General features: G+C 42.4%; 1 protein-coding gene across 3 annotated transcripts in view; it reads right to left on the reverse strand.

Annotated features, from left to right (window-relative positions):
• The window catches only part of LOC125878602 (A-kinase anchor protein 2), a 128883-nt gene extending 104742 nt beyond the window's left edge, over positions 1–24141 (reverse strand). For 2 of the 3 annotated variants that reach the window (XR_007447764.1, XM_049559894.1), the window contains exons 1-2: positions 23614–24141; positions 4718–4769 (exon numbers count right to left, since the gene is read on the reverse strand). Coding sequence is in view for 2 of the 3 variants with exons in the window: in XM_049559894.1 (XP_049415851.1) it covers positions 4718–4769; positions 23614–23657 (96 nt within the window). In the remaining variant the exon portion in view is untranslated. The remainder of the gene's footprint in view (positions 1–4717; positions 4770–23613) is intronic. The other variant, XM_049559895.1, reaches the window with a different exon arrangement.
• Positions 24142–24506: the final 365 nt, after the last annotated feature.

The following is a 24506-nucleotide window of genomic DNA, read 5'->3' on the forward strand; positions in this document are numbered from 1 at the left end:
CTACAGAGAACTCATTGAATGAGTACATGCACACACGCACATACACTTTTGTATATGCATCTTGCCATGCTGTATGCGGTCGGCGGGCCACATGGGCAACAGCTAATTAGAAAGCTGAAGCGCTCGCCATTCATTGGCTGAGCTCAAAACCACACAGGGTTTTGGTGAACACACACAAATTTAAAGAAAACACACATGCACACACACACCCGCATATATATGCACACACACGATTTTGGGGAACCCTGACCAGGCCATCCAACAGCTATAATTACATGTTAATAATATACCAATTACAGGTCTGGATTTAACTACATGACATCACAACTGTTGCCTAATCTAACCAATTAGTAACCATGGAATTCTGCACTGCTGGCAGCTGACAGGCCGTAATCACTATCAGACTGTGGGAATCTTTGTCTGTTAGTATGTGGCGGACAAATGAGCCAATTGACTAATCAACTCTTAGATTAAACACTGGCATATATCCCACCCTTTGATGTACCAAGTGATTAATGCTCTAAGTCATCCTATTTTACAGAAACCAAACCAATCAGGGATACATGTTTTCAGTTTGGATGGTAGTAACTCACAAAACTCAAATTCATTTTAAGTTTAGTTTAGTTAAAGGGGAACTTTGGTATATTTCAACTTGGCCCTTATTTTACCATGTTTTTGTGTCTAGGTGACTAATGGGAACAACAATTTTTGAAATTGGTAGATTCTTAGGAGAGAGGGCTGCAGTGTAACCACTTGTATGTGTGCCCTGCCAATTTACATCCATCAAAAGCGGTTGTTTTAACCACTAAAGCAGGCTTTGTACTTGTGCGTCAGCTCGATGCAGAGCCTACGCCATAGCCTACACACATGGTCTACGCCATTGTGAGCATTTATACTTGTGCGGTGGTGAGTTTGTGTCAATCTGCAGTTACACCTCCAAAACACTAGTTCGCTGCGGGGTTTCTGTGAAGGGCTGTAAAGTTTAGTTGATTCAACCACACTCAAAACACACATTAAACATGGCTTAATAGAGACAATTTCAAACACAAGTACACAAATCAGCTTCACTATAACTCGCAGCATTCACAGACAAAGCACTTGTCTTTATCTGGACACATTTTCCCCACAAATACAACATGCTAATGCTTTTAGCACAACCCTATGGCATTTTACATTGTATAAATTAGCCTAGCAGCTAGCAGACTTTTACATTACTTATATGAAGCCAGGGACAACAGCAACATTTAACAAAGGTAACGTAACGTAATGTAACATAATTCGGCTCCATTACAGCTCACAAGGTTCACCGACAAAACAACTGTCTTATACTAAACATGTTTTCCAAACTAATATAACATGCTAACGTTATTAGCACAAGGCTTTGGTATTTTACATTGTATAAATTAGCCTAGTGACGAGCGGAGATTTCCTCTATATGAAGCCAGGATAAATCACACACAAGACTTAAAATGCTATTTTTGTGGAGGCTTCATTGTCTTCACAATTTATTGTTTCTTATCTGTGAAATTAAAGTAAATAAAAGCTTTGTTTCCACTGAGGGAAATGGTTTCAGCTTACAAAAGCAGACAGGAGGTCTGTGTCGCCAGGACGTGTTGTCACATTTCTGGGGAGGTCAGGCTACGGTGTAGGGTACGTCAATGCAGAGCCTACGCTGTAGGTACGGCACTGTTTTGACGCATGTCCTATAACATTATGGAAAGGACCTTACAGTTTTTCATACTTTTCCAATGTTCTGACCTATTTTGTGTCCAAGTCTTGATCTGAATTCTCACGAGAGGTGACCTGTTGCCGGAGGACAATGGTAGAAACTCAAGTGAGAGTTGGAGAGAGGCTTGCTGGTAATAGTTTGTTCTGCTGGAGTACATAAAAGGTATCTCATCCAGTGTTAGCTGATTCCAATTCCAGAACGAGACTTGAGAATTAACCTGTATCTGTGCTGCAGGCTGCAGCCCCCTCTCTTGATAATGGACCAATTTTAAAAATTGCTGTTCCCACGAGGCACTTAAACACAGAAACATGGGAAAATAGGGTCCAGGGTGGAAAATACTGGAATTCCCCTTTAAGTTCAACACATGATAAGATGCGGGGGAAAAAAATGCAGCAGTAAAACTACTGTAAAAAACATTGTGCGGGAGGGGGAAGATGCCTCTCAGGGTTCATTGCTCTCTTGGTCCTTCAATAATTAATAAGTTACAGAAAAGTATTTACACAAAAAGCTACATATGGGAATGAAATCATAAGAGATACTGCATGAAACTTGAACCAAGTCATTTTATAATGTGCTTTAAGCATTTGTGAAGAAATATCCAAGTCAATGAATTGTAGGAAATGTAATTTCCTACTACACTAACTCACTCCAAATGCTGTGATTGAGCAGACAGGTATGCCGTCCTTTCTGCTAAGGTCTGATGATTCACAGCCATTACCTCCATGCTTTATTCATGAGCCACACAGCACATAGACCCGTCTTTGCGGTAAATTAATCATAATGACAGCTGTCTGCTACCTGACAGTGATCTCTTTTGGTCCAGTTCAATAGATAAAGCATGGCAAGGAGCCCCAAATTCAAAGTCCTTATGAGGTGATGTTTATTGAAATCAGTGTCAGATCCAGTAGCTGTTTGCTCAGACAGCTCAGACATGGAGAGATGACACTTGGCTCTGATTTTAGCGGAAGCTTCCAATTTGGCTCGAGATCTGCTAAAGTATTGATGAGGTCTCAGAGTATCAATTATTGATGAAATCATTAGCATGTCAGCTGCAGACCCGAGACAGTGTAAGTAGGAGTGTATCCCCCGTACGCATCTCTGCAGGGATTCGGTAGTACTTAGTCAGTCAGACAGAAGAAAATACTATACAAATACTATACATTTTACTTGACTTTTAATCCAGTGTTTGTTGTGTGCTGAAACTGGCACTGGTTTTGAAAATGCTCGCTCTTCATTGACAATCAGAAGAGGTTTTAGTAAATCCTTCCGCTTCTCTTTGAGATGCTCTGGGACTTTTCGTCCAGCTTCTGTATTTACACTGTTCCTGCGCTGTTTGGCTGAGTCTGTGGCTTACAGAGTGCTTAGCTGCCTCGGAGAGTTGTTAGCACTATTAGTGTAATAGTAACCCTTCTCTATTTAAGTGCCTGGTAGGGCTTGAAAGCTATTAGTGCCCTTATTGTCTTTGATATAGTGTATACACACACACAGCTGAGACAAGACAGATGCTCATTTGAAGGAGACAAACAGGCTCAAATGATTTACTCGTATTCAACAGCTGACTCTACTTTAAGTCGAAGCTCTTGGCACTTCCAGTAGGACCTACAGAGTTAGACTACATAGAGCGTGCTTTGTAGTGTGTGCGACAGCTGCCACCAGAATATTCTGCAACATTTGTTGTCATTCTTGGCCCTGTGCACCAAACCAAAACTCATTTACATGATAACTTAATGATTTTGTAGTGCTTTGCCAAATGTAAGAGTGATGCAAGAAACAGAAACGCTTGTTCCTCTCCTGAAAAGTGTGTGAGAACTTTCCACTCTTCTTTAAGTACATGCAGCCTGGTATGGCTGCCATGTCTCAACGTGGCCAAAATAGTTTCTCCATCTGCTGCTGCTGCTGCTGTTCACCCCACTTGTGTGCATGAATGTGTGTGTGTGTGTGTGTGTTCCTGTGCCTCTGTGAGTGTGTGTGTGGTATGCTGTGGTTACTCGCTGGCGCCAAATTTAGTCCCAGGCAGTGAATCCTGGTCTAAATCTTGCTCTGAAGTCCTATCAGCTCTGAGCCAAACACTTCCAACAGATGCCCCCGTGATCGCGAAACACAACGGCGAGTCTCCAAAACGTATTCTAGACCACCTTGCAGCTGAGATCATTTCACCTTGGAAAGCACATACACCTAAAAACCTCAGACATCTGGCCAAAAAAGAAAAAAAACACAGAGCTGGTTTTTCCACCAACTTTCCTCTGAGTTGTTTTACCCCCCCCCCCCCAAAAAAAAAAAACGAAATGGAAGAAGATGAAAGCTGACACGAACAGCAACAGCGCGGTGCAGAAGGATAGCGAGGGAGGGAAGCACATTACAATTGGTGCAACAAAAATCACTTTGTTTTGAGTGACGAAAATGGGTGTAGGGGGCTATGATGTCATGCTGTGTATTGGGCTTATTCACTTTTCTTATTTAACAACTAACAGCTGCGATAATGCAATCATGTTTATCAGAATGGAATGACGTAGTGGACAATGTTTATCTTAGCTTTCGTCACGTTGGGTTAGCATTTAGATCATGTAAGTTGATATGATTAAGGTAACTGGCTTAAAAACCTTAAAAAACAAGAGGTCAGCCAAGGGGTCACCATGATGTTTAGCACCTCTACTCTTGGTTGGTCAAAGTTCAATAAAGAGACACCCTCTGCATGTGTTTGAGTGCAACATGAATGAAAAATGTGACTAGGCAGAGGCAGCATGACAGAGAGTGAGAAAGACTAGAAGAGGCAGGGAGACTAGCAGAGTTGCAGGAACTCTGAGGTGCCAGACAGTGCGGCGAGATATTGTACTGTGAATGACAGAAAGAGTTGAAGTCAAGGTGAGACGGGGCGGCCATGAGAGCACTCACAAACAGACAGCAAAACAAACAGACAGAAGGTCAAAGAAACCCAAAGAGAGACGAGCGAAGTCAAAAAACACACAGTTTAAACACACTCTGACTTACCGCCAAGGCCTGCAGCCTCTCTTTGTGGAGCTGTGCCTCCTCACACGACATCCTGAAGGGGGGGAAGCAGGGGGGAGAGGAAGGGTGAAAGGAGAAAGGAGACGTGAGATCTGGGAAGACTGAGAGCTGGAGTCCCTCAGCGAGAGGTAGAGAGGCAGAGAGGGGAGGGAAGTAGAGGAGAGGGAGAAGAGGAGGAGTATCCAGACGAGGTCCTTCCTCAGCAGTAATCCAACCAGAGAGGGGAGACAGCGGGAGAAGGAGCTCGCACTGAGTGGAAGCAAAGATCTCTCATTCACTGGCCATGTGCCTCACACTCAGCCCGCTGCTTGCATATTCAGTCGCTCTCTCTGTGACTCTATCACCCACTCTTTCTTTTGCGCTCCCTGGTCTCTCCTCCCATTTGTCCCCTCCTTCCATCCCTCCCTCTCTCGCTTTTTTAGGCATGAGCCATGTGTGATTGAACAGCTGGGTGGAGCAGCTGAGAGGAAGGGGAGGAAGAGAGAAGTGATGGCATGAAGGTAAAGGAGGGGTGTGAGGAGAGAGGGTGAGAGAAAAGGGAATGAGGGAGAGAAAGAGGAAGAGCAAAGTAAAATTGCAGAAGTCAGGAAAAGGGAAGCAGAAGTGTAATTTGTCATATTTGAAAGCTGAAATGAGACAGTGGGAAATGGGACATTAAAGGAGACCTACTATGCTTTTCCTTATTTTCCGTCATGTATGTTACAGTGTTGGATATTTATATTAAACCAGGACATATAATGAGGAAGTAGAAGTAATCCCTCTGAGCAACAACTTAAGGCTTCAGACTGCTCTGAATACTATGTTTCCTACGTTTTTTTTCTACTTTTAAGACAAGCTGATGTCAGATGTTGACAGATTTCTTTATATGGTCATCTGCTCCATGACCATATAATGCATGTTTACATTATGTAGCCTACACTGCTACATGTAGCTACATGCTAACTTCAGGGAAACAAGTAATCTTTGTTGCTGATGTTGTTACTGCCACTATAGTCCATTACACTCTTGTCCACTACAGTCTTTCCCTGGCTAAAAGTAGTCTGCTACATGTAGCTACATGCTAATGTCAAGGAAAATTTGATTCTAGGTTGTCAATGATGTAAATCTCTCCCAGATTTTGGATCATTTTCCTAATTGAACATGTTCGGCTGTAATGACTTAGGTTTGGACAATTGTAGAAACACAGTAGAAAGTGCTGCTATACTGCGTGAATATCATTCCCTGGCTGCAAGTACACAGCTACATGTAGCTACATGCTAACATCAGGGAAACATGTCATCTTGATGATGTAAATTTCTCCCTGATTTCTGATCATATTTTTGCTGGAATATGTCCTGTTGTGAAGATTTTTGTTCAGAATTTTTTATTGGTTATTTTCACGATGCAAAGTGCCACTAGTGCACTACAATCTTTCCCCAGGTGCAAGTACACTGCTACATGTTTGATGCTGATATTGATTATTTTACCCTAATTTCTGATCATATTCTTACATGTACAAGTCTGGTTGTGAAGATTTTGGTTTAGAAGCTTTTATTGGTGATTTTCACGATGGAAAGAACCGTTATACTCCTTTACAGTCTTTCTCCAGCTGCAAGTAGACTGTTATATTTAGCTACATGCTAACATCAATGAAACATTAAATCTTGGTCGTCGATGACGTAAATTCCTCCCAGATTTTGGATCACCATCCTACTGGAACATGTCTGGTTGTGAAGCTTTGCTGGTGACTTTTCATGATTCAAGGTGCCACTATAGTCCATTACAGTCCATCCCCAGCTGCAAGTACACTGCTACATGTAGCTACATGCTACCATCTGGGAAATATTTAATCTTCACTGCTGATATTGATAATTTTCCCCTAACACACGATCATGTTCCTGCTAGAACATGTCTGGTTGTGAAGATTTTGCTTAGAAGCTTTTACTGGTGATTTTTCATTGTAGAAAGTGCCGCTACAGTTCGTTACAGTCATTCCCTGGCTGCAAGTAGACTGCTACATGAAGTTACATTCTACGTCAAGGAAACATTTTTTCCTCGTTGTCAATTATGTCAATTTCTCCCAGATTTTAGATCATTTTCCTACTGGAACATGTCTAGTTGTGAAGGCTTGGGTATAGACTCTTTTGTTGGTGATTCTTCACAGTAGACAGTGCCTAGACTGCGTTACTTCCATTTCCTGGCTGCAAGTACACAGCTACATGTAGCTACATGCTAACATCAGGGGAAAATGTAATCTTGGTTGCAGATGATGTTAGTTTCTCCCTGTTTTGGGGTCATATTCCTGCTGGAACCTGTCAGGTTGAGAAGATTTTGGTTTAGAAGCTTATTGGTGTTTTTTCACGATGCAAAGTTCCACTATAGTACAGTCTTTCCCTGTCAACAAGTAGTCTGCTAGATTTAGCTACATGATAACATAAAATCTTGGTTGCAGATTATGTTAATTTCTCCCTGATTACAGATCATATTCCTGCTGAACCATGTCCTGTTGTGAAGATTTAGGTTAAGAAGCTTTTATTGGTGATTTTTCATGGTAAAAAGGGCGCTATACATTGTTACAGTCATTCCCCGGCTGCATGTACACTGCTACATGTGGCTAGATGCTGATGTCAGGGAAACATTATCTGTGAATTTCTCCACAATTTTGGATCATTTTTCCTGCTGGGACATATCCGATTTTGGTTTAGAAGCTTTTAATATTGATTGTTTTTTTCCCAGTAAAAAGTATCACTGCACTCTGTTAAAGTCATTTCCCAGCTGCAATGACAGTGCAGAGACATTGAGCTATGGAAAACCCGGAAATGCTGACCAATCAGAGCAGACTGGGCCCTTTTTAAGATGGGGGGGTCTTAAAGAGAGACAGGCGCTAAAACAAAACATTTCAGATATAGGGTGAATATAGGTGTTCCTGCACAGACGGTATGAGGAAAAAGATATGTTTATTTTTATTTTTATAAGTAGTATGAAGTATGAACCTGATAATGAGCATAATAGGTCCTGTTTAACACTTTTAGTTGTTTCTCTCCTTTTTTTCCTTTTGCTAATTTTAAATTTAGCAAATTTCTTTTAAAAATGGTCAATAATGTAATATAGAAACTAACTAATTTGCCATGCCTTTGCTTTTTCATTGGCGCACTTGGAAATCTGCTTCCTACAGTCCCACAACCAAGTCTAAATCCTGAAACACGGAGTGTGTTTTTGGACACAAATGATGTCAAAAATAATATCCCTCAGCCATAAAATTATCTCTAGACAATAGCAGGATATGAAAATGACAACACCTAAAAAAGAAACCTTGCTGCCATGTTTTGGGACAGAACTCACTGGCAAACTGGGGCCACTGCATTATGATATAACAAACTCCTCCCAGCACCCAGCCTTCACCCATATGTTGTTTAGTGTAAAGTACTAGTGCTGCAAAGAACTATCGCTATGCCACACATGTACATTTCTCATGCTATGGGGTCATGCAATATATTCCTCTCACTTTAATTAGAGAGACAAAATGCCAAAAACCTGGACATCGCATGTTACTCGTCATTTTAAGATATCCTGATCTTCTATTAAAATTCTACGCGGCCGCATGCAGTGATGCCGCCCACAGAGACAACAATCCTACAGCTGACTCTTCAGGTTCTATTTCTGGTCACTCTGGTCATACATTTATTCCAGCGCCTTTCAAATCGACATCAATAGAAGCTCCTGCTTCAGAAAAACAGCAGCGGGATGGAGAAAAAAAGGAGGACTGTGTCACTTTGTGAACTGATGTATGTAGATGAACATCTTTCTAAATACAAACTGCAAAAACACCTCTTTAAAAGGCAAGACACACCTTCACACACACTCACACATACCAGACAAAAGAAGTGTGTGTGTAAATGGGTCACTGTTAACTGTGTCCCAATTTTCTTTCTCCCTATTTTAACTCTCTAGGTTCACCTGGGTTTCATCCTTTCTTCTTCTTGTCTCCTTTCATACACCCTTTTACTTTATTTTCTTACTTTCATCTTTCACTCTCTTTTCCATCCTTCCTTACATTCCTTACTCTTTCCTCCTCTTGTTCTCTCTATCCTTTGCTGCATCCCTGCCCTGTTTTCTACAGTCATAACTTTCTCCTCACTCCTTTCTTTCTAACTCATTCCCCGCAACTTTGCTGCATCCTTGCCTCCTTACATCACATTCCTTTCCTACATACCTCCCATGGTTCATCTCTGCCCTACATCCCTCTTTACATCCTCTGTCTTCTTCCCTTTTTAACCCTCACTCCTCCAATTTGCTCATCCTCCTTTCCATCCCTCCTGACCCCCTTCCTTCCTAACCTTCCTCCCCTCATTCCACGGCCCCTGTTCCTCAACATCTCCCACCTGTCCCCCTTCCATCTATCTATTCCTTTCTCACGCTTTTCATTGCTCCTCTTCCTCCGTAACTCCCGTCCTCCGTCTTTCTCTTTTTTCCCCATCCCTCCTTCCACAAGCAGACATCCTTATAAGGAGAAACAGCAGCAGCAGTCCTGGCCGACTCTTTGGGGAATACAGAAGCATGTAACACACACACACACACACACACACACACACACACGCTCACGCAAACACACACTGACATAACAGCCACCGCATTACTCGGAGAGAAAAAGTGTACAATAAATAACTGCAGCTGGAGAGTGTCTGTCCCGTAAAGCCACTTGGCAGCAGAAAGCAGGGAATAAATCAAAAATTTGTCGATATCCAGCGCTCAGCTAAAGTATCTTTGTGTTGTTATATTGTTTCCAAACTAATGCACGTAGACAAGTCTCCGCAGAGATGGACTCAGAAGTGCTGACGTTTTTATCCACTGCAGTTTTTTAAAGTTTGGTCTTTTAGTGCACGACAATAGTAAAAATGCCTTATTCAATATTCTTGATATAGGAAGCATTTTTTATTCTTAAGTATATTTTTTAAAGGTATATATACTGTATTGCAACAAGAAATGTTTCATGGAAGCAAAACCTTTTTAATATATATATATTTTTTTACATAACTACACCTAGTTCTTAACTGACTAATTAAAGAGTATAACATAATATTAATTATTTTCTATTTAGTTTAACTTTCTCTATTTTTATTTAGCCCCTAGTTTTTATTTCAGTTTAAGTTTACTAATTTAAGCTGTCAGATGTGATCCAAAGCTGTTTGATCATTTAACCCAGGAGTTCACAACCTTTACTATTAAAAGAGCCATTTTTGGCCAAAAAATTGGTGTATAGGCTTTGCATTTTTACAGTTAAAGAATGTGAGATCACTTTAAGCCTACAACAATAAATGAAAATTAAAAGGTTTAAAAAAAAATGGCTGTCATTTATTTCCAAATAGTTTTCTGTCAGAGCCACTGGAGAGGGGCCAAAGAGCCACATGTGGCTCTAAAGCCACAGGTTGTCTAATCCTGATTAACCCTTCAGCTAAATGGTGATGTATTTTGAGACTAATGCTGCATTAACATGGAACCAACATACCAGACATACCCAGAGAATACTAGGGATAGTGACAGTAGATGGTATTCCTGTCCGGAGTTAAAATATTTTCACTTCTTGCCGTCCTCTGCGATGGAATTTACAACCAGGTATTACGCAGCTCCCTCACAAAAGGAGTAAACATGGGAGATTACGGACATTACCATAATACCTACATAAAATAATAAACACAAAATAATTTTACTTAATATATTTCATTACATTCTCCTAAATGAATCATTATGACCACTGCAACATATCGTCATGCGTGATTTGTTTTACCGTCCTGCTATTTCATCCGAGTATTTGTTTGTTTTCCTTGTGCCATCCGAAAGCTGTTTTCCGTCTGCTGTCTACCATCTGCCTGATTCCATGTGACCGTAGTTTAAGTTATTAATCTGGAGTATGAGACTTTTCACACTTTTTTTGTGCAGCATTGGATTGCCCTCAAAATGTTGTACTTTTTAAGGCAAAAAAAAAAAAAAAATAGCGCAGTTGTTTACTGCACGCTGGTAAGGTCAATCAGGGCTGCAGTGATCTATAATTTTATATAACTAAAGAGTCCAATGACAATGTACTGTATTACAGAAGATTCGCTCGTAGTGAGGAACCCATGCAGAATTATAACCTGACTATGCAGTTCTCCTCAGCTCTATAAAGTGTATAAGCACCTTTCAGCTCATTGTTTTGGTTTTATGGTAAACAGCTTTACTGTTTTGGGTTAATCATCTCTGGTATCATCACTGGAGTTTGCAGCGCAGCAGGCAGCTGTTCTTAGTGGACAAATCTCTGATAAATCTTTGCTTGGTAGCAGTGAGCTATAATTTAGATAGATAGATAGATAGATCCTTCATTGCCATTGTATGTTATACACAGACGTTTGCTGGAGCAATCCATTTTGCAGCATATAAATGTTACACATGAACCAACACACACTTGCTCATCGCATCATTCTTACGGGCACATACACACACATTCATATCTATATTTTTTTAAAAGATATGATAAATATTAAGTACAACAATTCTTTACACGGAAGATTTATGCTTGTGTATAAGTCCTAATTCTGCTTAAAGCCCCTACAAAGAACTTTCATTTTGAGTTGATTTTGGCGACCCTGTGGACAAAAGCGGTAGCGTTTTGGCAGAATGAAGCCTACATTTCCCATGAGCTCTAGTGCGTATTGTTGTAAAGACGCTTACCTGGCTCACGCATGTGTTTGTTTTGGGGATGAATGAAACAACAAGACGGGAAAACTTTGCCCCCGCTCCTATCGGGGATCCCAACTCACCTCTGCCGCGCCCCAGCACCACCTCTCCAGCGTAAGCGCCACCGCCGCCGGGGTAAACGCAGCGGTCGGCTGGTAAGGCTGAAGGCCTGTTGGTGAGCACTTCCACAGGTTCTTGGACTGATTATGGAGCGGTGCCTCGCCTCTTTATTTCTCGGCACTCGCTGGACCCTGTCGACGCCTGGCTGGTACCTGTCGTCAGCCCAGATGAGGTGTTCCAGCCCCGCGGCCCCTGCTCTCCTCGTCCCCGCTGGTGCGGAGTGAATCTGCGCAACCTGCGGCCTCTGTGTGTAGCTCCCCGGACAGCTAATGCCGTGGAACCGCCGGCTCCTGCCAGGATTGGGCTGGTAAATGCTAGATCGCTAGCGAACAAAACGTTTAGCCTGAAAGATTTCGTGACTTCCCGAGGATTGGATTTTCTCTGTGTGACTGAGACGTGGCTGACTGTTAGTGAGTCCAGTGCTTTCACAGAACTTTTACCCGATGATTGCTGCTATTTTAACTCCCCGCGGACGTCCGGTCGAGGAGGAGGAATAGCGACTATTTATGAGAGTCACTAAATGTAAGCAGCTAGGTAAGATGACGTGTGCCGTCTGAGTGCCGTAAATCACTTCGTCCTGGAAGCGAGCTGCGGTGGACCCGTACACAGTTTCCTAAAGGTATGGATAAACACTATATAGAATTAGCTTATCTTCACACCAATGGTCTCATTTGCTGTTGTAGGTCACGCACAGACATCAGCAGAAACGAGAGACTTTTGCATATCCAGTTAAAAGTTCCTTGTAGTGGCTGTAAGCAGGGAGAGCTCCGGGTCGCCATATTGTTTATGTCATTCTCAGTTTTCCCGTTTCTTTTTGTTTTTTTTTAAAGTCAATTTTTTTTCGCCAAGATGTTAACTCGGCTTGGGTGTAACATGGTATTACAGTATACCAGGGTATATAAAAACCCCGACGGGGTTTTTTTCAATACTGTCAAAAATACAGACACTCATCTTTCTCCTGCCCCCACACTGGAGAGGCCGTACTGAGGATTTTTTGCATGCAGTGCACATCACGAGCCACCAGATGTCAGTGAATTGCAAGAGGCAGCTGAGCTGATCGCAAGTGTTGGAGACAAACCTGACCGGACCAACTGTAACAGATGGCCCGTGTCGTGCCGGCAACAGCTGAGGACAGAGAGACCACACAGAAAACAGCTCATTTTCACATCTAACTTGGTGAATTAGGGGTTTATTTCAACCAAATCAGAGTTGGTGATTGTTGGAACAATGGACTAACTAACTAAAGGGCTAACAAGACTAACCAAGATAAAAAAGATACATTTCTTTTGACATTTTACAAGTTTGTTCTGTGTAATTATTATACTGGAAATATGAAAGAGCATGGGTTATGTAGAGAATTTGCAGGTCGCAGGGTTTCATTATCGCAGGGTATCATAATATATATCTTATACCCCAGTGAAATTCCAGGAAGGTATGAAAAATTAGATGCCCCCCAAGCCTAATGCTAACATATCACACACATCTGACTTGCTAGTTTTTGCGATTGGTAATAAAATGTTTAATTATTTTGTGCTCAGTTGGATAAAACCTACAGGCTTATACAACAGCCTCACTGAGGTTCACCATCAAGACACAAAATACAAAAACTGGACTGTTGCACCCTTATTAGCAGCACATTGCTTTAACGTGAGGACATGCAGGTTATAGACCATGACCTGTTTGGGCTCTTAGTAATATATAGTGTATGTTATAAACCCAGGCTTAGCTCTGCAGCTGTCTGACTCTACAGCCGCTCCAAGACTTCTGGCCCGTCTCTGTTTGATCTGGATTTCCACCAATCACATCATTGCGTTGGCTGCTCAGAGCTCACACTGTCATTACAAATCATACGTTCTTACTTTAACAGGATTCTTCTCCTATCGACCCCACTTTGTCCCCCGACTCTTTAACTATCTCCTCGCCCCCTTATACGCTGCCACCTTCCCTCCCCCTCCGATCCCTTATTTCTGGCGTCAGTTATGTTGGTTGGTCGTCGTTGGAGACAACAGCATCATTGTTCCTCGGCATCGCCACGACGACGCGATGACCTCACTGCACAGCCAGCCCGGCCCCGCCTCCCCCCATCCCAGCCCAGAGGTAATGGCCTCCAGATGTGGGATCAGAGGCACACACACACACACACACAGAGAAATATAACAACATGCTAAGAGTGAGAAGGAGAACGAGCAAATATGGACAAAGAGTGTAAGTCAGAAGCTGTGCGTGTGTGTCTGCGTACATGTGTGCACGTGTGTGTTATTTTTTGCCTTTCCTGAGATCAGTCACAACATTACAGGTCTCCCCAAAATAACTGAAACACACAGATCTGGCGCAGACTGGCCTCTGCTGCATAGAGTCATTGTGTGTGTGTGTGTGTGTGTGTGTGTGAGAGAGAGAGAGAGAGATAAAGGGGGAGACAAAAAGCAACCCAAACATACAGACGTATTTCTGACTCTGGGAGTGCCAGACCTTGATCTCATTCATATTTTATACATCACTGAGGGGAGTCAAGCTGTGTTTGGGTGTCTCACTGTCTGTCTGTCTGCACACACAGCTAACTAAAAGCTATTAAACTTCAAGACTGCCTTCCTTATAACTGCTAACGAGGTTTTTTCCGCAGCAAAACCGGTCGTAATTTGACAAAATGATGCTGATGGCTGAAGTTATGAGAGTCACTGATTTCAGCAGCTAATCACATATCAGCTCTCCCTGTTGTTTTCTGACTGATATGACTCTGTTTCAGGACCTCAGTCTGCTGCAGGACAGCTACATATGTAGATGCAAACAGAGCCCCTCATACTGCCCATAATCATAAGAATTGATAATAGAATAACACATTCAATTCCTCACAGTATGAAAGGCAATTCAGGTAGCATTAACCCAATCGCCACCAAGCAGTTCAGTTCAGTACGCTTTTTTCCATTTCCACTGTGAAAAGTTGTGGATGGTACCAATGAAACCGTTCCGTACCGTCCCCATTTTGGTCCCCCCTCTGTTGGGCTACCTAGCACACAGATCTGGTACTAAAAGGTGGAGCTGTGAACACTGCAGTCTGTTGATTGGTCAATAGAGGACGGTCACTCTGCTCAGGGCTGAGTTGTGGCTGGTTTTGACGCTCATGTAACCACTGTTCATGCTGTGGAGAGTTTTACATATACTAGTAAAGTATATCTCTAAATTGAAATTATGTTTTGCTGCCTCTTGCAGCAGCTGTAGGCAGAAATTTTTTTTTTTTAATTCTCTGGGCCAACTGCTGGCAACTTTTAAGGTGGAACGTTAACTTGTAATGTTACTCAGTGAGTTGACAATATGAATCCATCAACACACCTTAAATTTAACTGTGACAACTTTGACCATTACTTTAGTTTTATATGACAAACACTTTTAATAATGAGTGGATCTTCAAGAGTTTATATATATATCAATTTTGACCGGGTTACGTGAACTGCAGATATTCTAATCCTCACTCGGAGAAAAAAAAAAAAGCATTGTAGAGTGTAGTTCCTGTGGGCTACGACAACTCTAAACTCCTGAGCTTGCCTGTGAAGGACTAAATGCCTAAACCCGCTATTTTCAAATATCCCATGGAGAGAGACTCGTTCTGTGGATAATAAAGGAGGTGCAGACTTCCATCTGTGTCACCGGTAATGAGGAAATACAGTGAGTGACAAAAATCCCGCCCACATTTAAGAGTACTGTTTGTGGTGGAAACTCTAGGGTCTAGGTACCATGTCTGAAGGGTTACTTTACATACCGAAAGTGTTTGGTGAAAATGGGGTTTTAGATATTTTTTTTATAGATACTTTAAAACTGCACAGTTCTAAACATCATGGTGAAGGTGTGCTTAGGTTTAGGCACAAAAATAAATTGGAAATGAAAAAAAAAGGTCACTGCCTGGCTTAAAACACCCAGCAATGGTGGCACAAAAGCTGCAGGGACAGGTTAGTAAAAACCACCAGGTTCCGTGGCTCAAACACTGCCAGGAAACATTGCAATGTGTTGGTTTTGGTATGAAACACCTAGGTTTGCTGCCACAAACGTCGCTGGGAAACAACGTGAAAGGTTGCCATAAAAAAAACTGGTGTTGTTGGTTTCAAACTGCGGTCTGCAGCTTGGCAGGCGTAATGCCTAAGGGGACACGCCATCCACCATCCAGATGACAAACGTCAGTGTGTATATTACATCATTTCAGAAACACTGATATGATACATATGAAACGTGCATATGTATCATATTTGTAGTTTGCAGAAATGTATAATGCAAATATTTCTTCTAGTGGCTGGGCTGATAAATTAGCAAGCCTTGTAGTGGTTAACAGTAAACTGAGCTGCTACATCTGTGTCTGTTCAGTCTATTGTCTTATGTCTCTCAGTCTCTTTTAATCTCTTCGGGGTGATTTTATGTTGAAAGAGAGGAATTCACATGCATGTCCATACATATCAATGCACGCATATGTGTGTCTGCATCTATACATTTTTGTTTTTTTTTATTCTGTAGAGTAGCTTTTAATCGTTTAATCACACTGAGATGCATTTTAAATGCGAAGCAGATGTCTTGGCCTGCAGACACTCAGATTATCACCACCTCAGCATGTTCTGTCTGCTCGCTCTTTCTCTGAATGCCATTGATTGTTTTTCCTCCCCTCTGTAGTTTACACATCTCCTCTTATACAGTGTTTACAGTTCATGTGCTTGTTCATTTTTATGGAGTGGAGATGGATAAGGGAAAGAACATTTTAATACTGTTGTGTAAAATAAATCAGAATCAAATCATCAGATGAAACCTACAAGACCCACACACTGCACATTTGCACATTTCATAAGCATCATATTAGCGTTTCTAAACTGACGAAGTACATGAGCTGACTTTGTCATCGGGAGGTGGGGGAGGGGGGCAATAGATGTCGTGTCACCTTGGCAAGATGGCTGCCAAACTGGAAACCATTTTGAGGTCAACAAACAATACAACTGGGTGGTTTTTTTTTTTAACTTAAAAGTGTTTTAAGCCCCGCCCCTTTGTGATGGTCCGAATTCTCCGTATTGCGGAATTTTGCACAGCAGCGACCGGATCTTTGCTCTCAAACTACAAAAAAATGTGATGGCACAACAGTCTCCTTCAGTACATTATTCTGTGCTTTCTTTTGATGTTCACATTGGCTAGTCATCCTGTTTAATTTGTCTTCTGATTAAATCGGAACCGTTAAAACAAGTTGTAGGAAGCCTCTGCAAGTAATTGGTTGCTGGCAGACACTCTGTGCTGCAATAAAATGGTTAATCAGCAGTGCTGTGCACTGTAGAGCCGATGCGCTGCTGGTTCTGCCAGCCTGAATAGAATATAATGTCTACTGTAGTGTACAGCCTTTATAGACTGAGCTGAGTAGTGATGCGCGGGTCGACCCGTAACCAGCGGGACCTGCAAATGGACCTGCGGGTCGGGCAGCAGTGATCGTCTGTTAAATCGGTCTGTAAATGATATTTTGACATTATTGGCTATTACTGTCATGGCATCCGAAGGTACTGATGCGTTGAGCAGGTGACAGTCTGTGGCCGTTTTCAAAACACACTTGTGTCACGCACTCCAAAAGAAACTTGTTGAAACTTTAAACAATAATTTATTGTACAAAACGGGGGAAACAAACATTGACAAAAACGGTTCCATAATCCATATTAAATTCAAAAGATAACGAAAAAACAGCTACAAGTTAGAGGGAATAGTGATAAAGTGGTAAAACTTGGCATTGATCCACAGCCTCAGACAGATGCGCTCAAGCGTGCCGTGCACACAAGCTCCGTTGGTAGGCGATACTATATTTTCACATTTTTAACAATGCAATTTAAAAGTTTTGATTTTTATTGATAACCTACATTTACCAACAACCAAAAGACTACATTTAGCACCAAAAAATATGTAAAAAAATAAAAATTAAAAAAGTAAATAAAAAAACCGAATATTGAATACCAAATTTTCATAACGAATACTTACCCATAGAAACGAATATTCGAATATCTGAATATTTGGGTACAGCCCTACACTTTTCAGGGTTAAATTTTGGTTTTGGAACAGGGAAGAAACGTATATCTTTTTCCAACCTCTCCAGGTAACGAGTATCATTAATACACGACGTGCCCCAGGCACAACATTTAGCTCCAAATCCACAAAACCAGCCTGAGAATGAAGGAAATCTGACACGCCTGCATTAGTGTAACCATTATATACAGTTTCCCACTCTGTAAAGTACTTTGACTGCATTTGTATGAAATTGTGCTCTATGAATAAACTTTAATTCGTTCCCAAGGTCAAAAATACACAGAGGACCTATGTGCTTTGATTCAGGGCTGCAACTAACAATTACTTTCATTACTAATTAATATGTTGATCTTTTATGTTATTATTTATTAATGATTTCATCTATTAAATGTCCACATAAAACTAAACATGCTCATCACAATGTCTCAGCTGCCAAAGAGACATTTTTCAATTGCTTTTTTTTGGTTTGTTTTATTTTTCTGGTTGATATATGATTAATTGAATAATAAATTAATTCAAAATGAAACCAAACAATGAATACTTTAAATACAGTGGTTGATTTGATGCTATTGTGGGGATATGCTATAACTGGATATGCTCAATTCATCCCATCACTGTGAAGAGTCTCTTTCCTGTAAGACTTCCCTGAGTGTGCAATAAATAGCAGCAGAGAATGGGCCATCTGCCATTGTGGTGTCTGCGCTCTACATGACCACAAATACTACCTCGTCTTTCTGCTGATTCAGTGGACAGCCCAGAGAGAGCACGGTGCGTACGCTGATTAAAAACGAGCCCACGGCAGAGAGGAAAACACACAGAGAGCCGAGGGACGACAGGATGTGATAGACTGACTAGATCACGACGGCACTGTCTCATTTTCAAAATTATAACATTAACTATTGATGCGCCAGTGAAGCATGTCTTCTTCATGCTCCACTGCACTGCTTCGTGGGTGCGGCTCTCACAGAGGATGCGGAAATCACTCCAACCTGTCACTCAAAGTGCCTGTTAGACAGCTGATTGACAATCTGAGCTTGTAGGTGAGCCACAAACTGCTCAGCATCCCCTAATCTGCACCATCTACAGGGATTTTAGAGCCAATTATGCACAGGCTGCATGATCATAACATGCACAAGGATACTGCAAACTGCACATGCTGCATTATGCACCAAATTTGCAAAAATACAAGTTGCACAAGCATCAAACAGACAGATGTTGAGCAGGAAAGCTGGCTGCACATGCACAGTGACAAGTCCCTCCAACCCTGTAGGTGCAACACTGTAAAATATCTACTTTACAAGACTCTCCTGCACCCTATATACTGTAAGGTACAGTCTCTGATTTCAATTTCAAAGGAAGATCCACCAGCACGTCTACACTGTCAAAAGTAATTAGTCATGAACGTCTGAATGTTCCACGTTGTAGTACAGTACAGCAGCCATATGACATGTTCCACCAACAGTAGTTCCAGCAGGATACAGTAAAACACAGTACACCCACAAAGCTTTGAATGTTAAAGAACAACTCCCACTCTCCTGTTCTCACTACACTATCACCGCCACTACTTCTCTCCACACCGATTCATGTAAGCAGCTGATTAAAACATGTTTGGGTGCAACAAATATGACAAGAATTTTAAGCATTTCCGTTTCATCTCAATGAGACTCAGGAAAAATTTCTTTTAATTTAACTGTTTGATGATTCTCAAAGCTTCTGACTTCATAACACTCCCATTTTACTCTGGCAGTGTCTGGAATTAGCATTTTTGGAGTCTTCACTGGAGCTGAAGGTTTACCAAAGATGCATCTGCCAAAAGTATTGGTTAGTCGTCATTCCTTGAAGCTTTTTTTTTCCTGTCATAGTTTGACATAGGTCACAGCTCAAGAGGCTTTTAAAAAGACACAAATCTCACCTTTGAGGACAACAGTAAGACTTTCTGTTAGCACTCTTCAGACTAAGGTCATTTACCATACTTTAAAGCAACTCTGTGATGGTTTCACCTGGTTGTGTCTAACTACACTGATGTAAAATTACTTCCAGTGTATTTAGATAGTAAAGACACCGAAAAACCGTGTGTCTCCAATAATATTATTTCCTCTGCAGTAACACAAGCCAGCAGAAAACTCTAAATTAAACTGGGCTTTAGGTTTGACTAACTAACAGCAGAACGTGGGGAAAACTTGCTAGCCTAGCAACTTTAAGGCTAAAACAACCAATAATGCAGCTCTTTCTTAGAGTGACAAGACTCTCTATATAACACCAGGGTCTGTTCAGCCCCAACAAAACCAAGCAAAACGCTAGGCTAGTTTGAGATGAACCGCACTTCACCTGGAAAGTGGATGAGATCAGGCAGCTGCAGCAGGAGGCGGAGAGAAAAAGCTGCGGTCAGGTCCGACAGTTTCCAGCAGCCTTTGGTCTGTACAGGAAGTCACAGACACACTCATTTCCTGTCTGATATGATGTCAATTTATTAAAAATGTTATCAGACTCATATATCAGTTTGTTCTCAGTCTCCACTTGTTTTAATTATGATAGACTGGCCTATTAAAATGTTGTACAGATGATCTGTAGTTTATGTTCATGGTTTAAATTCCATTTTACATTAATTCTCATGTAATCATATCAGTTTGCTGCTGCAGAGCAGACCTGTCCCTCCAACTACACAGGCTGAATAAATTGTGTCTGACTATTGGATTAATATTTCCAGAGGAAAGAAATACAAGACAACAGCTTTCATTAAGGCTCAGTCAGATACAGTCAGGGCTTCACATCTGTACAGATGTTATTTTAAGAATCCTCACACCCCACTGACCACCAGCCTCTGTGTTGCTAAATACTTCAATAATTAGAACAGTCCGATGATAATATACAGTAGACTCTGTATAGTTTATGATGGATGTATCTAGTCTCTGACAACTAAACGTCACCATCAGTCACACGTTTTCTGTTACAGAATAAAAGAATAAGTTGATCTAAAACATTATCTTGTTGAGTCAAAATCTAAACCAATCAGCTGTGAGATCAGGTGAGAGCCAGGCATTTCCCATCATGCTCTGGGTCTTGTAGTCAGTGGAGAGCAACTGCAGCGCCCAGCTCCTAAAACTGCATCCGCCTCACTCGAGAGATTATCGCTGTCTACTTTCGTAAGATGTCAGAGCAAGTCCGGATGAAGTCGGACACAAAACTAAGCGGCAAGCAGTGTGCGGCAATCGCCGGTGATCGGATATGCGCAGGTCTGGCTCATCTCGAACGAGCCTGGTGTCATCTGGCTGTGTCTAACTATACCATGTCTTGGTAACCTGACAAATGACTTCCAGTGTATTTAGGTGGTCTTAATTCATTTCGTCTGTGGCAACATGAGCCAGCACAAAACTCAAAATTAAACTGGGCTTACTGAACAGCTTTCTGCTGAAGGTGTGGGGACAACTCGCTAGCCTAGCAACTTTAAGGCTAACAACCCATTGTGCAACTATTTCTTAAAGCAACATGGCTGACTATACAACACCAGGACTGCGTTCAGCCGCGACGAAACTAGACATGCACCGATCCAGCTTCTTCAGTTTCGATACTGATCCCGACGCTGTGGCTTTGAGTAGCAGCCGATATCCGATACCATGGTTGACTTAAAAAGTGTGATCCGGGGAAGTTTTTTGGCTTGCAGGACGGTGCTGCAAGGGGTGTGACTGGAGTCTAACCAGTGCACTGTTAAACTTAACAAAGACACAGGGCACACTTCCGAGCTCCAGATGTCGGTAGTGAAGCTCATGACATCTACATCTTGTAACTCTTGAGACAAGTGTTTGCTCACTTTCTCGTACATTTCCGACAGTGTGGTCTCAGAAAAATATTTGCACGTGGCTCCAGGTGATCCAGTAAACGTTGGAAGCCCAAGTTGTCCATCCAAAACACTGTACTCCAGCACTTGCTCAGAAATTTTCACAGCTTTTGCGCTATTGCTGGGGAATTTCTCTCTTCTTTGCAGCGCATCTGCTAACGTTAACTGCTGTGTAATATTACCTCCAGCTCCTTTCGACCTGCTCAACTGCTGGAACTCTTGGTACTCCGTTTGGTGAGGTTTTTGTAGATGCTTTATTAAATTGGTAGTATTATACTTAGCAGTACTACCACCACCCCATTACAAACTGCCGTCGACTAGTTGGAGTGTTCAATGTGAAATACCTCCACACAGCAGATTCTCTCGTTGGCTCCATGACATATCATGTAGCTCGCGTCGCAATAGATTTAAAGGGAAAAGATCGCCTCAGGTATAGGCTGCATTTTCCGATACCCGATCCATCTATTTTGATGATATCAGGGCCGATATTCGATCCAGATATCAGATCGGTGCGTCCCTAGACGAAACATAGCAAAACATTTATTTAAACAGAAATAGTGGTGCGTTAAACACCCTGTTGTGTTACGCAAGGGCACTGCCTTTTAATATTGAGGGGTTCAATAGAGTTCAATCTAAAGGGACTTTATTGGCATGGCAAACATATGTTTACATTGCCCAAGCAAATGTGAAATAAAAACAAAAATCATACGTATAATAAGTAAATATCCATTCTCAGAACCCATCAGCTGTGTTCGGCATCTGACTTCTGGCAGACGGCGATACAGCCTCTGGGGGCAGACCCCCAATTTTTTGGCATTCCGGTTTGATTTGGGCGGAGGAGGCGAATTTCCATTTCCGACTTCCATATATATATATTAAGTAAATATGCTGAACCATCGCGATGGAATCAGAGTTTGCAGTGACGCCAATTATGTTCCGCCTCGTTAGTTCACTGCACGGACCATTCAACCTGGCAACAACTGCAGCCGGCCAAACAAGAGCAAACCCGTTACACGCCATTTGAAGGACACATTATTCAACCTGGAAACTTAGCAAAACGTTGCACTCCGTTTTCAGATTGAACGTGCCCCAAATCTGGCACTTGCTCCAATCTAAAATCATGTCATGTTACAAAAAAGGTCCTTAACAACACTTACAAACTTAACTTTTCATAGAAAAGTGTTATATGATATTTGGGCCAATATGCTATGAAAATTAATCACAACATAATGCACCGAAAGTCACGGATTCTTGCAAAAAACTAGACTGTTGTTCTTTTTTTTCCTCTCATATTTTGTGCCTTTCAATGCAGCTGAGGGGTGAGATTGATGTGAAAATCTGCTGATATTGTGCATCTCTAGTGCTCGCGGGACACATCATCAAAGATCTGACAGTCAGCATCTGAACAGCAGCATTTTTCATCCAAACAATCTAACAAAATTGCACACTGCTCAACACAGTCATAGTTATTCATAGTCATGAATTCAAATACAAGTTTCAGGTCTTTTCAGGATTTGATTCTCATTCAGTGCTGACGAAGACACCAGGAATAAAAGGTCATGAGTGACTTATTAATTCATTATGCTTCTGTCTTTGCGTGGGCATTTCTTTCTCACAAGAGGAACACACACATGCATTCAAACACATAAAGACACACGAATCACACACAGGAAGAAGTGCTTTGCAGCATGGCGGACTGTACCGACACATGGAGGCTGGACCAAGCCTGCAGCCTCCGCATTGACTGTGCCACAACATGCTACACACACACACACACACACACACACACACACACACCCCTGCACATTCACACATCCTGTATGTACCGTGGTGTTGAGATTAGGAGCAGTGAGATGTTGAAGAAGTGCAGGGCTGATTTTGTAGAGACACAGAGGATAGAGGGAATAAGAGCAGGAGGGCTGATGTGCGCTGAGGTGAGAGGTTTGCAGAGAGAGTGTGAGGGTGTGTGAAGAAATAAGAAGAGGAGATGAGAGGGAGGAGTGTACAGGGTGTACGGCGGGTCTCCTCGCCAGTCATGACTGAGCAGCAGCCTCACCATGACGGAGCTCCCGTTCCCATGACAACCCAGCCTGTCAGATGGAGGGGAAGAGAGGTGGAGGGATGCAGGGAAAGAGAGGAGAGGAGAGAGGGAGAGATGGAGGCAAAAGATACACAGAAACACAAAAGATAACGGAGGGCTACTCACGGTGCTGTGGCGGTGCCGTTCCTCTGCAAAGGTGTGTCTGACATGGCTGCAACACCCCTCTGCTCTCCTTCCCTGCTCCTCTGCCTCGTCCTCTCCTTCTCCTGTCCTCCGCTGTCCTTTCGCAAGAGTTGTGTCCACCTCTTCTCTCTCTTCTTCTTCCTCCTCCTCTCCTCCTCCTCCTCCCTCCTCCCCTCCTCCTTATCTTCTCCTCCTCCTCCTCTGTCTTTTCCTCCTGCCTTTTCGGTGTGCGCTCGTCACGCCAGGATGTGTCAGAACAGCTGCTCCTGCCGCTCCTGCATCGCCCCGCTCTGCCAGCAGGAGGAGATGGGTGTAAGCATGTTTGCGTGCGTGTGTGAGAGAGAGGTAAGGAAAGACGGGCCACTTGTGTATCTGTATGAATAAATGTGCAGGTGATGATGTCAGAGAGGGAGAGAGGAAGGATTTGTAGCTGAGGTAAGAGAGGGTAGGAGGATGAGGCAGCCGAGATGAGAGAGCAGGATAGAGAGCAGAAGACGGCAGGGAGAAGAGAGAGAAGAGAGCGCCTTAGGGGAGTCACAGTATAATGAAAGGAGTGGCCAACACGCCTCATCCCCACTGCTACCCTGAGAACCTTTCCCCTTTGAGACTGAGGAGGGATTCATTTAAAGAGGCAGATGGGATACTCCAAAACCCTCCACTGTTGTGAAGGAAAGTGTATCCTCCTTAGGTGGCCTCCAGCGTCCTGCAACTTTAAATTGGACGAGCATCTACAGAAAATGTATATATGGACAGAGACATATAAGAGAGTCTGCTCTTAGTGAGAACTGGGGCACGTCACCACGGACAGACGTTATCTTATGCAGGGCTGCACCCTCTGACTCAAATCCTCCAGATCCACATCCAGACAAGTTGGG

The sequence above is a fragment of the Epinephelus fuscoguttatus genome, linkage group LG18 (genome assembly GCF_011397635.1).
Source record: "Epinephelus fuscoguttatus linkage group LG18, E.fuscoguttatus.final_Chr_v1".
NCBI classification, from domain to species: domain Eukaryota; kingdom Metazoa; phylum Chordata; class Actinopteri; order Perciformes; family Serranidae; genus Epinephelus; species Epinephelus fuscoguttatus.